Source organism: Hippocampus guttulatus, chromosome 16, assembly GCF_054856545.1.
Source record: "Hippocampus guttulatus isolate MCC_2025c chromosome 16, RoL_Hgut_1.0, whole genome shotgun sequence".
NCBI classification, from domain to species: domain Eukaryota; kingdom Metazoa; phylum Chordata; class Actinopteri; order Syngnathiformes; family Syngnathidae; genus Hippocampus; species Hippocampus guttulatus.
This window is the reverse complement of record NC_141276.1, coordinates 9,870,529-9,884,166: the sequence shown is the minus strand read 5'-3', so window position 1 is coordinate 9,884,166 and position 13,638 is coordinate 9,870,529. Positions and strand designations below refer to the sequence as shown.

Genomic DNA, 13,638 nt, shown 5'->3' with positions numbered 1-13,638 from the left:
GAGACCAGTAGGTAGTGTGAAATAATGGGAATATGACTTCACGGCAAATGTGCTTAAGCTTTGGCCACATTCAATTCCACGCTGTCATAGACAAATTGATTAGATAGATAGATAGATAGTGTGTGTATACAAATTATTTTTTTAAATTCAAAATGTATTCAAATTAAGTAGAAATTTTATTTTTTTACTTGTATTTTTTATATTTTAAAATTATATAATTACAATAAAATATTACAACTCAAGTTATTATTCTTATGGGCACTTTCAGAGAATTACTGATTTAAAAAACATTTTAATAATAATAATGCATTTTATTTAAAAGCGCCTTTCATGCCACCCAAGGACACTGTACAGACAATAAGAAAATACAATGTAAAAATTAGTCAACGAGATATTATATAAAAACAGGACATAAAATCATTTTGACGAGAGTAGAAGAAGATGAATATGAAAAAAAAATGCTTAGGAGGAAATAATGTTTTTCTTCCCCGCTGGTAAAAAGTCGTACAACTGGCATCATGACGTCACCCCAAATAGCATGAAGAGAGTGTGTGGTGCTCTCTAGTGGCTATTGGAGGTTACCAGCCAATTTTCTGCATTGACAGATACTGACAGCCATCCATTTTTGCATTGAAAAAATAATTTTTCTGAGGATATATTTCACACAAATAAGTTTGCTTTATTAACAGAAACATTAATGTAACATTAAAAATGTATTGTCAATATGTACTGTATAGCACTTGTTGTAATACTCAAAGATGCGTAGAAAGGAGTAAAAGTAAAAGTCGTCAAGAAATAAATTGGTATAAAATAGATATTGGAAAAAACAAACTGTGACAAATTGTTTGTCTCTGGTTACTTTCCACCATTGCTCGTTTGTATGGATAAAAGTTCCTCAGAAAAATAAATACTAAATAAATATATAATTCGAGTACAGCTAGCAGAAACATCTCCTTCATTTAAGGAACTCTCTTTGTTACATTGATAATCCCCCTGCTATAATAAACTGCTGATGCCGGCACAGACATGTGGATACTGTCGTTTTTATATTTTGATGTTTTAGTTTTGTTTTTGAAGCGTTTTCGGGTTGGTATTTCGCCATTCCTCCGTCCTCCCATATGTGCAGAGTGCCCTTCAACCGATCTTGAATATGTCCTCGGATTACTCCTCTCCTCCGATTGGTCGATTTCTCGGCACTGCATCAATGTCCGAGCACGCGATTGGCCAGCGGTGCCGTCAAGCTACCCGGATTCAGCACCCACCCCTCCCTGGTTAGGTAGCGCGTCTCGGCGCTGGCCTTTCTCTCGGCGGTGGGTCGGAGCCGCTGTGCCCGGCCTCGCATGTTCGTTCCCCACCAAATCGCGCTTCTAAATTCGATGCCCCGCTTGTAGGTGACTCGGTTTCGGCCTCCACCACGTAACTCGTGTCGTGTTCATCGAGCCGCCCCTCGCGTTAACCATGGCTGCGGTGAGCGGCTCATCCGGGCCGGTGGCGCGGCTCGAGGGCCGCGAGTTCGAATACGTGATGAAGAAGCGCTCGGTGAGCATCGGCCGCAACTCGTCGCAGGGCTCCGTGGACGTCAGTATGGGTCACTCGAGCTTCATCTCACGGCGGCACCTGGAGATCTTCACGACCAGCGACGAAAGCGGAGGAGGAGACTTCTACCTGCGCTGCCTGGGCAAAAACGGGGTCTTCGTAGACGGGGTGTTCCTCCGCCGGGGTGCCGCTCCGCTGCAGCTGCCGCCGATGTGAGTACTTGCGAACCCCCCCGCCTGGAACGATGGGTCTTTAAGTTGGTTGGGCACGTGAAACTAAAGAATCAGGCTTCGCAATGTGGGGCTTTTCTCTTTTATTTCATTTTTTCTTGGGTGGGGGGGGGCAGCACGTGTTTTAGCTTGTTAGCCGTTACGCTTCTCCTTCCTCCATCGTCTTTGTTGACATTCTTGTTAGCCACGTTAGCCCGTAGCTGCTGCTGAGCTAGCCCGGCCTAGCTCACGCGGCCTAATGTTGACTCACGGGTGCCTATTAATCCACTAAAGATGATATTTCGGAAAGACGTGTTGGCCTTATTGAGGCAGACGTGTCGACCAGAGTGCTAGCCTGCGCATAGCATTAGCTGGGTGCTGGTGTGTATTGCGAATGGAGCCGCTGGACGTAAACAAACCCAAAGCGTCTCCGCCCCAGGTCGCGCGCAAGCGCGCTCTCACTCACGCGCACGCATACACATTCCTTTTTTGACCTCTCTACTATAAGAGCAAGTATTTATTAAGATAGCACATTTGACGCTTTTAACTCCGGGCCAGCCATTTTCAGAACCCCTTTTGCTGGGATTAGCCACCGGCTTGTGTTGTTCTTTTATTATTGTTATTATTATTATTCTATTCGTATTATTATTCTATTCACTTTGCAAAGCAGACGAAGCAGCTTTTGTCACCGCTTCTTTGGCCTCTTTCGCTTCGAGATTACGTTGAGCTCTAAATTCCCGCCGAAGGTGGATGTTTCCTAACAAAAGTCTTCAACATTACGTCCAAATCAGCTTGAGCAGCCGTATGTTGAAACACGCAAAGAATTACATTTCTGGTCGTTGGGGTCTCCTGATAATGCAAACAAGCAAGCAAGCTTTTGTCACTAGCCCGGTTAGTTTCTCGATTACGATGAATTTGAAATTCTTGTGAGTCATTGTGCAAAATATAAAACGTGCCCCAAATCAATGCCATTTTCCTGGTTTGCCCTTGAGAACTCTTACTTGGATGTAGGCTGTAGATCCACAGACAATAACACAACTAAGTCGGTTTAGTAAAAGTCATATTGACTGTTTTGGTGACATGTTTCATGGAAACATGAACAGAAACATTTTTTTAGAATGAGGGGTGCCTTTTGTTCTCCTTGTATTTTATATTTCGTCATCAAACATCTGCTAGAATCTTGTTCGTTTTAGTTACCCCCCCAAATAAATGCCTGGAGTACTGTTCAGATTAAGATTGCGACTGACACATGAAGCAATATTTTCTTAGGAAACCTTTTGCAATCCTTTGAAACTATTTCAGTGTGTTGTTTGTTTGTTCGTGTTAACTGGAAGGGATCATTTTGTGCCAAGACTCCATTTGTGTTAATGAGCATCCTCAATCCAGTCGTGTGGAAAATGTGTTTCCATTTTTTTCCAAACATGGTGAAAAGGTCACATTTTGTTGTAAGAAATCGGGCCAGAGTTTTCAATTTGGCTGCATGAAAACTGCCCAACGCACATTCCCGCCTTACTCCCTCTCCCGCCCTCGTTTGTTGACATTCCACCATCGGGCCGACGCGAACGCCAAAAGTTGGAGATGTAAACGGAGCATTTGCAACAATTCTACATTTGAAAAGTAAAAAAAAAAGGGGGGGGGTCTTGTCCTTGGTTGGCCCTGTGCAGATGAAGGGACCCGTGTTTGGTATTTGAGGATTCTTAGGACACGCGGACGTGTCTTCCGTCTTGTTATTTGAGGGTGATGTCATCACAACTCTCATTTTAAAAAAAAAAAGGAGAGTAAATACCAAACCTCCCCACCATAGACAAATGAGAACACTGCACCTTCGATCAAATAAAAATACCTCAAGGTTGTTTTTTTTCCTTGAGAGAAATGTAAGCACTTGGCGCTTTAAAAAAATAGCTTTGAACAAATATTGCCGTGAATAATTTGTGACACATGCTCCTCCTTTGTGTTGGCATGGAGTCACCGGTGAGGTGCGATTGCTTTCCAGAAACGCAGAATTTGTGGTGTAACTCTTTTTGGAATGATTAGACGACAGGTAAAAGTTGGCGCACAACGTCCGCCTCGGAATCTTCAACATTGAGGTCTTTCCACGCGGCCTCATGTTGCTGCAGAGAGCCGTGCGGCGCTCCGTGTAGAAACAAGTTGCCGTGCTGGCGCCGTTCCAGGAGGAAAGGCGTGTCAAAGACTGCGTTCAAAATTCAGGATCGTTTTACACGTAAAAGATGTTGACTGGCTGACATAATTGACACAAGGTAACATTAACACCTCTTCGCGAATTGAATTTGGCCTCGCGGCACGAGTGAGTGTCGTGGTGCTCAAAGGTGAGCAACCTCCGCTTACGGTCGTCAACTATAATCTAATGGCGCACACGTCACTCACTAGGTGAGGCCTCGCCCTTTTAATGCCACGTATGTTCAAAATCGCACGTATGTGAGGAAGCAGACATCAATAAAACCTGTACCTCACATGCATATTTTGTGTTGGGATTAGCATTGCTAATTCCCTCTTTTTTTTTTTAAATTGATGGAATAATTGAAAAAAAATGTGTTCCTTTTCCACCCATTCAGGTGCACGTTCAGGTTCCCCAGCACCAACATCAAGATCACCTTCACGGCTTTGTCCAGCGGCAGGAAAACGAGACGCGATGCCCCCGAGTCTCCCATCAAACCGGCGCAGCCTCACTTTGCGCCGCTCACCATCAACATTCCCGACAACCTCGCCCACCTCATGAGTCCGCTCCCCTCGCCCACCGGAACCATCAGGTAACCTGCGCCGAGCCCCGTCGCAACCGCTGACACGTCTGTCGCATCGCATCATGTCACCTCGACAGCTGTTTAAAGCGCCGCCGAACGGCCGGTCCTTGAAATGTCCGATCTGACCTTGACGCCGATGTGTCGTCGTATCTCTTGTGCCATCTCGGTCTTAAGCGCCGCCAACTCGTGCCCGTCCAGCCCTCGGGGGGGCGGCTCGTCGGGGTACCGCATGGGGGGCCGCATGGTGAGCTCGGCCGAGCTGCAGCTGCTCAACGAGAACTCCCAGCCTGAAAACGACAAGGACGCTTCGGGCGAAGACAGTCCCAAGGTGAGAGTCCCAAGTGCACCGCGTGGAAAACAAGTGCGGTGAAATGATTCAAATTCACGCTTTCACAAATCTGCCATTTGGTGGTTTGTTTCCTGTGGAATCTATCCTCTATTTTATTTATTTTTTAATATATCCTTATTTGTGCGTTTTTGTGCCACAAAATGGCTCCGAAGCCCTGACAAATAAAAAAGTGGGAATTGATGTCAAGGAAATGTTGTTAAAAATGTTTTTAATCATCTCCTATCCATTTATATTTAAGGGTGATATTGGAAAGATGTGTTTGAAATGATTTTTTTTTTTTTTTTGTCGGCGAACGACAAGCCGTGCAATATCGACAGAATTATTGAGCGGTCGGCCAGGCTTATTCCAAAGTTTTGAGAAGCCGAAATGAATGAAGCTGACCCGACTGTGGCTGCGAATAGTCGCTGAAGTTGAAGTGGTTGTTTTTGGTCAGGACGACTCCAAGCCGCCTTACTCGTACGCTCAGCTGATCGTCCAGGCCATCACGCTGGCCCCGGACAAGCAGCTGACGCTCAACGGCATCTACAATCACATCACCAAGAACTACCCCTACTACAGAACCGCCGACAAGGGCTGGCAGGTCAGTTTGATTGACGCCCGCGGCGACGGGGAGCGACTGGGCCCCGCTCATATTCCTCGTTTGCTTCCTGCCGCAGAACTCCATCCGCCACAACCTGTCGCTGAACCGCTACTTCATCAAGGTGGCGCGCTCGCAGGAGGAGCCCGGCAAAGGTTCCTTCTGGAGGATAGACCCGTCGTCCGAGGGCAAGCTCATTGACCAGGCCTTCAGGAAACGACGGCCCCGCGGCGTCCCCTGCTTCAGGACGCCGCACGGGCCCCTCTCCTCCAGGTGAGCCCGGCGCTCACATCATCACACGACGACGGCTGAAGTGGCTCAAGAAACGCCAATCGGGTGCACAACAGGGGTGCCCAAACGTTTTGAACCGAAGATCGACTTTTCGATCAAGCAACCTCCCGCGATCGACCCCGTTGCCGCGCACGCACATACACACGCACGACATGATGAGCAATATCCTGACACGGAGGCATGCGACACACATTTGCAGCCTATTAACCTTCGTAGCTCACACGTACCGTGTTTTAAAGTGCTTCCGTCGGCCTTCTAGATTCCCATTCCCGTGCCCTCAGTGAATTGTACACGAAACAAACTCTGATTGAGAATAATGATAACAATAAAAGATATGGCACAACAGCTCCGATCACAAGCTGCAATTGCAGACTGCTGAGGGCTAACGACTTCCGGTGACGCAGGTCAAAGATTTATCTGCTTTATTTGATTTTTTTAAATACTTTTTTGTGAAAATGAGACTGATAGGATGATTAGGGTGCAGTGTACATTAACACCAAAAATATATATTACCGTCTTGGCCCGAATATAAGATGGTGTTTTTTGCATTGAAATAAGACTGAAAAGGTGGGGGTTGTCTTATATTTGGGGTCTAGACATTATACCCCTTCACGACCCTAGATGGCGCCAGATATCATTGAAGCGAATGCTCGCCAGGCCAAAGTGAACTCCTGCCACGAAGAATAAAAATAAAAATAGCGGTAAGAATGAAAAGAGAAGAAAATGATAGAAGAGATAACAGAAAATGGAGAAATGTGGCGGCAATCTGGAGAAAAGTGGGCCGAAGATCGGCCAGGTGAACCGGCAGCTGAGGAGAAGTTATGATGTCATTTACATTTCAAAAACCAGAAGCCATTCAGTGATGAATGTGATTGCACTTTAGATTTGAATGAGGCAAAATAACATGCTTTTTCTCTCAAATATATTGTTATAATCATTTTGTTTATTTTCCGTATTAATTAATTTAAGAAAATAAGATAAGAAAACCTTTCTTAGTCTCGCAATGGAGAAATTCCCAATTCACAGCAGCAAAGTTATGAAAGGAAGAAGTAGAACAACAAAATATAGGAGCTGCTGGAAAAGCAGCCACTCTCGCGGCGCCATTTTGAAGTCAAAATAACACAACACATAGGACACAGACAGTCGTGCAATATTCACCACTTTTCTGCATACACTTTGTTGTCTGAAGCAGTTATAGATGAAAGAGGAGAGGATCAAAGTGTCCTTTCAGAGACGTCATGCTGAAAATGTGCACACGTCTGCTACAAGCTAAGTTTTGAAAGCAAATTTGGTGTTCAAAAAGTCTTTTTTCAAACTTGAGTCTTGAAAAAGAGGGGGTCGTCTTATATTCGGGCCAATACGGTACTAACATGCACAAAGACACACAAATGGTTGTTTGTTTATTTTCCCCTCAACACCCCAGTCGGCGATCTACTTGTCGATTGCGATCGGCGTAATGGGCACCCCTGCTGTAGAAGGATACCGGAAGTGTATTGAAGAATATGTGACATGTCTTGGAACGTTTGGTGGATGTTCCTTGTCCCCGCAGGAGCGCCCCAGCTTCCCCCAACCATTCGGGGGTGCTGTCGGCTCACTCCAGCGGCGTGCAGACCCCTGACAGCTTGTCCCGAGAGGGTTCCCCGGTCCCCATGGAGATAGACACCTCCTCCGTAGCCCCCGCCGCCCCCACCGCAGTGGTCCAACCCAAACTGGCCGTCATCCAAGAAGCTCACTTTGCACAGAACACACCAGGTTGGTTTTCAGCTTTGTCCTCCCAATTGTGGCTGTCGCTCGATGGCGGATAGGTACAATTGATGGATGGGGGCGGTATGTAATCCGACGCCGTTCCAGGCTCTCCAGTCGGCAACCAGCCGGTGCTGATCGCGCTGCAGGGTCAGCTACCTCAAAGCATCAAGCCGGTCACCTACACCATGGCGTCGCCGGTCAGCACCAGCTCCTCCCAGCCTGTCCAGACAGTCCAGACGGTCCACGTGCTGCAGCAAATCCCCGCCGTCATCACGCAGCCGGCCGCCGCCGTCGTCATCAGCAAGAGCGAACTGCAGATGCAGGAGAACGGAGAGCGAGCTGATAGCAAAGGTGGGTCAGTGTGGTGTCAAAACGGTAGAATTCTTCCCGCGCGTGACTGTTGCACATTCTTTCCACTTAGTCCTTCCCCCCCCCCCCCCCCCCCCCCCCGCTATCGTGGAACGTGAAACGGCCCACAAATCCTCTCGTCACTTTCTACCAGCTATGGATATTATCTCGCACTCTGACTCTCGAATCGTTCTCATTATCACATCAAGGAATGACGTACATGTATATTTTTTCGTCCGGAAAAAAAAAAAATATTTGTGATGAAATGAATGATGAAAATTTTTCGTCCACAAAATTAACGCTGTAAGTTTCGAACCCTCAGTTTTCACGCTCATTCCCCAAAATCGAGCAAGCCCAGTCGAGTCGCTGCCAGTGGCGGCTGGTCCTTACTTCTAAGGACCAAGTTCTAACCACCATTCCGTGCCAGCCGGGCACAGCATGGTGGCATCCAAATGAACGTGAAGCTTTCCGGTACAAATATTTGCGACTATTGTTTATCTGTCGCATATACAGTAGTTGATGAAAAGTAAAGTTGCTTCCTTCAACTCTGTTGTCTGATTTTTGCGAGATCATTCCGATCTGACGCACACAAATCTGAAGTCGCTGACTATGGATAAAGGTTTGCCGTTAGCTCCTTTTTAATCATTCTATAAAGCTTTACTTATGCACTTTCGTTTTTAATCGAGACATGTTTTTTCTTTCTTTCTCTTTTATATTTTATTATTTATTTTTTATTAATATTTATTTATTTACATTTTATTCTTGTCTGTGTTCTTAGATCTCGTGGTGTATGATGGTTGAAATAAACTTGCCGCGACATGGGTTGGCGATTGCACCTCATGACAATCCTTTAAGATTGATACTGAGTGGGCAATCGTATGAGGGCCTCCTAATTCAAATGCATTCAAAAAATACCCCGTATGCGAGTTAACGCATGGATGGCACTAAACAGGTGGATTGTTTAAAAAAAATGTTAAAAAGTAACTTGATGCTGGGAATGGATGAGCTAAAAAAAAATCCCCATCTTTCCTATTCCAAACTCAGAAGGTTCTGCTCCACGTTCTGATAATTCCCTCCTTCGCCACATTCCAGCTTTTCAGAGTAAAATTCTCAAATTCAAACCATTGCACAATTCAAACTATTCCAACCAGTCTCACGTTCAACATTTCAACGCTTCAACTATTGCAACAGAATTTTAGTCACGTGTCAGCTCTTCAACTTTGGTGTTCTGTGACCAAATCAACAGCGCCCCCCTTTTTAAAACGTGTGTGTTTCCGTGTTCCCTCAGTAAAAGTGGAGGCGGTGCCCAGTGTCACGGGCGCGGTGGGTCGCATCATCCAGACTTCGGCGGCGTCCGGGCCCGTGCAGACCGTCGCCATCCTGGGTCAACACCAGCTGCCAGTTAAGACGATCACGCAGAACGGAAACCACAGCATCACCACCGCCATACAGAGCAGCGGTCAGAACACGCGCGCATCTACCTACACAGCGCCTCCCACGATAAACGACGCTCGACGTTCCTGAAACAATCGGTCTGTCGCCCCTCAGGTCCGTCCGTGGCGAACCCGCTTCACCTGCTCGCTGACCACGCCTCCGCCTCGGCGTCGCTGCCCACCATCAAGCGGCAGAGCAGCGACCAGCAGGCGGGCGGCGGCGGTGCGCCGCCCGACGCCAAACGGGCCAAAACGGAGGATGAGGCCAGGCCGGCGGACAACGGAAACAACTAAGCTCCTTAACGGATCCATGCCACACCCCCCAACCCAGCACCGAGGGAGCGTCCACCATCACCGCCCTCACCTGTCCTTTCTTTTACTTGTCTCGAGGGCTCCCCAAAAAAAGGAGGAAATTTCAGGTAGAGTTTCGGAAAATTTCCGGGAAATTTCAGTTATGTTTCTGAGAAGTTCCAGTCATGCCTAAAAAGAAAAAATTCCGGGTACATTTCTGCAACTCTTCTGGGTACATTTTGTTTAACGTTTCTGGGAAATTTTCGATAAAATCCGGACACTTTTCAGTACATTTCCGTAAAGTTTGTTTTTGTTGTTGTTAATTTGTGGAAAGTTTGGGGACGTTTCCATGGGAAGTTCATCTTGGCAGTTTTGGGAAATATTCTGAATTGAGAAGTTTTCACGGGAATTAACTGAGAGTTGACGGATCGTTTCATTGGTAAGCTATCGCATTCAAGCATAAATATAAACATTTTGTTTTGTCACATACCCGTTCAAGATCCATCGCTCTCTTGCTTACGTAAGCAAGCAAGATAGTAAGCAAGCCCTGCTGTAACCATTTTCAAAACCGATGAGTCATTCACCCCCTAAAAAATCGAGATACTCGCCTATAGAGGCACGAAGTGGAGCCCTTCAACTCACTTCAACATAGTTGTGTTGCACCGAGATGGTGCTAAAACAACACTTTTACATTTGTTTGGAAATTGAATTGGAAAACAATTCAGAGAAATTTGGAGGGTCACTTTTTGAAATTTTAATTTAAAAAATCCGCCATGTGACAGCTCGTAAGTGGAAAAAGTGGTCGGATAAGATATGGTACCACCATACTTGTTGTAGTCTGAACTACGCTCAGAATAAATTTTCCCTGAGTTACACAACCAACTAAAAATTTGAAATTTAGGATGAACCAAAAAGGCAGCAGGACTGTGGACCCTTGCCTTGCGGAGAGCAAATGTTCTCCAATAATTGACATTCATTACAATTGACATGCAAAGGGGGGACGGGGGGGGGGGGGGGGGGGGATGACGAAAAAAAGCAAATATGCAAGGGCTTCTGGGAATAAGGTTCCCTCAAAGAATGTACGAAATGGCAACAGCGAAAATGTAGTGGATCACGGTCCCGGATCGACTTCATTTGAGCTTTTGCAGCTATTCTGAGTTCACAACAGCTGTTTTGTTCCTGAAATGGACCGGTCCATTTCCGATAGACGTCCACTTGAATGCCTTTGTGTGTGACACTTCCAGTCTCTCTGTTGCTGACGACACGATAGGAAAACCTCATTGGCAGCTCCCCTTAAAAAACTTCCGGTTACCGTGGCGACACTTCAAACAGGATGTTCTGAGACTGCCAAAGAGCTTGGCGTGTCGTCAGCGGGTTCCGACTGGAGGAGTCACAGAAACGCTTACAAGTGGACATCCTTGGAAATTTCACTTCCTGTTAAAAAACAATTCTGGGAATTTCGCAACCCTGCTTGTCTCGCCTGAGGTGCCAAAAGAGAAGCGAAGAGTGAAAAGGAGAAAAAAAGAACGGTGTTGAATGGACAGGCCAAACACGACCGCCTTACATCCGCCTTTAGCGCCACCCCTCTGTCGCATCTACCTCAGCAGAACGGAGTCCCTCCCACCACCACCACCACCTCAAATCCCCCCCCCCCCCCTCTCCACCACTTGAACTTTGTCATCCAGGCCGGCTGGGTGGCGGCCATCTTACAAAAACGGATTCCTCCATACTTGGCAGCTAGCCGCTCAACTCGCAACTTCCTATCCCGCAACAGCGCCGTCGTGTGGAGCGGAGGACTTTTTTTTCTTTGTTTCTTTATTTTCACTTCCAAAAATGAAGGCAACGAGCTTGTTGAAAGACCGGGAAACCAGACCTAAACCCCCGTGGCAAGCCTTTTTGACCATTTATTCCATGTTCTTGCGCTCCATCAGGTCCACGTACTAGTACACTCTGCACTAGTAAGAGAATTAGGCACACTAGTCGAACTAGGATGCACTAATCGAAAAATTGACTTGCACCGAAAAAAAAAAAGACTTAATTTTTGGTTGCACTCGATTAAAATGTGTTAAACTAACACATTTGTTTTTGTGGAGGAAAATGGGAAAATTCCCCCACTGTACTAACAATTTTCCACTACTCGTGCATCTCTTCATCAGACTGATCGAGATCTAGAAAGATGAAACAGCTTCAATATTCTTGATATATAAGATCCATTTATTAGTACACTCTTTGTCCTTCATAGCAGAAGACCAACGGGGTCCCCCCGCCCCCCACTACTAGTGCCACTTTTGGTCTACTGGTACTACCTTACACTGGATTGCAAGGAAATCTACTTGTACTAGTAGGCACTTTTTCCTCACTAGTAGGACAACTTCCATGTTGTCTGTAAAGAAAAAATGTGCACTATTAACTGTGTGCTACTTATGACATCAAATGTTAGTACTCAACAGTTCACCATTTCCAAGTTGTACTAAGAGCCTACTAGTACATGGACGTGTAGCTGGAACAAGTGGCAAAGTGGCTTTTCGGAAGCTTCCTGTCTGGAATTTTGTGACACCTTGGCCACACTGGAAGACTTGAAGAAAGACCAATCCTGCATGAGAGCAAGAGAGAAAAAGAAAAGAAAACCCACACACCCGCACTTGATTCATTGTTTGTCCTCTTTTTTTTTTCTTGTTTGTTTTGATTACATTGTCATCTCCTTTTTTTCATGTTTTGTCTCCCTCTGGCTGGCAGAAAAAAAAACAAAGGAACCCCCAACGTTTGCATCAGAATTTGAGTCAGCCCCCCACCTGCGGGTTTCTGATTGTAAACGCCATAAAGGAAGAAAAATGCTTGTTCAGCCTCAGTGGAGAAAATGCTTTTTTTCTTTTTTTTTTTTTAATAAATTAATTTAAAGTCTTTGTCATCACTTCTTTGTCCTTTTTTCACATCTCAACCAACTGGACTTGATGGGAGGAATTAAACATGAAAAAATTTACATTTTAGGAGTATGTCGCTAAAAAAAATGACATTTTTACGCATATTTTTATACAGCTGAAATACTTTACAAATGCAAAACTAAGGAATGTTCAAAAGTAATTACATTTTGAACAACTATATTTTTTATGAAAAAAATGTGTTGTTGCATTTTCATTCTGTAAATTACATTTGTGTTCGATTTAAGGAAACTACTGATTTTTTCTAACTTTTTAAATCAGATTGTGGATCATTTTTAATGGTCTTAATTTCCTTTAATATCGTGAAACGGCGGATGAGCGTTTGTCCCCGTTACGTAACCGGATGGGTTCCGTCCCGACCTCATTTGGCCACAAGAGGGCGCCAAAGACTTGAACAAAACGTGGAGGCCAACGCTCCAAATCCTTTTGTACCGCTTGCTTGAATGATTCCAAACACTGGTAATCGTCCACCCAAAAAACGGACCACTTCACCAGTTGCCCTCAATTTTTATCCCCTGAAAATCACGTGACATTTCAAATCGTGCACTTTGTGCGCTACCTTTCAAGATGCATTGTGGGAAACAATTTGAAGGCTAATTTCAAAATGCCGTTAGTCCACTCAAGTTCTCAGAATGGAGTCGATGTCCATTGTGTACTCTGTCCACTACTTCATGCGTTTGCAGGAAGTGGCGGGCAGAAATGCGGGCTGATGACAGCTCACACAGTCGCCCTGTAAGGACCGCTCTTTTGCATCGTTTGCATCCCTCTACGGCAGGATGCAAACATGCTTCCGTAGGTGGCGTCTCCATGGAAACTGTGCTCGGCGGACAAAAAAAAACTTCATTCACAAAAGGGTCGTCCCAAGAACCAATAGCTCCCAAGGGCCTGTTCTAAAAAAAAAAAAAAAAAAAACATAGCTCGCCAGGCATTGTGATTTCCGCGGACTACCATTTTCAAAATGTGAACAATTGACAGCGATCTGTTCTTGATATTTTTCATTTTCTTAATGATCGTGAGAATTCATGACCATGATCAGTGTCTTCGCTTAAACGTATGTCATTTGTCGAAAGGTACGTTGAGCCAAGTTGTAGTCTTGCTTCTTCCTGGACACGAAGGCCGAGACGGTGGCAAACGGACTCGGGCCATAAGCGGGCCAAACT

The 13,638-nt window shown here is 45.5% G+C and overlaps 1 protein-coding gene across 1 annotated transcript; it reads left to right on the top strand.

Annotated features, from left to right (window-relative positions):
- Positions 1-1,269: 1,269 nt before the first annotated feature.
- foxk2b (forkhead box K2b) lies at positions 1,270-12,450 on the top strand. Its single transcript, XM_086132321.1, has 9 exons — positions 1,270-1,748; positions 4,319-4,513; positions 4,679-4,832; positions 5,287-5,433; positions 5,510-5,703; positions 7,271-7,473; positions 7,573-7,818; positions 9,104-9,274; positions 9,364-12,450. Exons 1-9 carry the CDS (start codon positions 1,459-1,461, stop codon positions 9,540-9,542), a joined length of 1,779 nt encoding a protein of 592 aa, XP_085988447.1. The 5' UTR covers positions 1,270-1,458; the 3' UTR covers positions 9,543-12,450.
- Positions 12,451-13,638: the final 1,188 nt, after the last annotated feature.

Excerpts from the sequence above, each read along its gene's own strand:
- foxk2b (XM_086132321.1), top strand. The coding sequence starts at position 1,459 with ATGGCTGCGGTGAGCGGCTCATCCGGGCCGGTGGCGCGGCTCGAGGGC. Across the intron at positions 4,514-4,678 it reads TCGCCCACCGGAACCATCAG|CGCCGCCAACTCGTGCCCGT; the intron begins GTAACCTGCGCC and ends CTCGGTCTTAAG. Across the intron at positions 7,819-9,103 it reads AGAGCGAGCTGATAGCAAAG|TAAAAGTGGAGGCGGTGCCC; the intron begins GTGGGTCAGTGT and ends GTGTTCCCTCAG.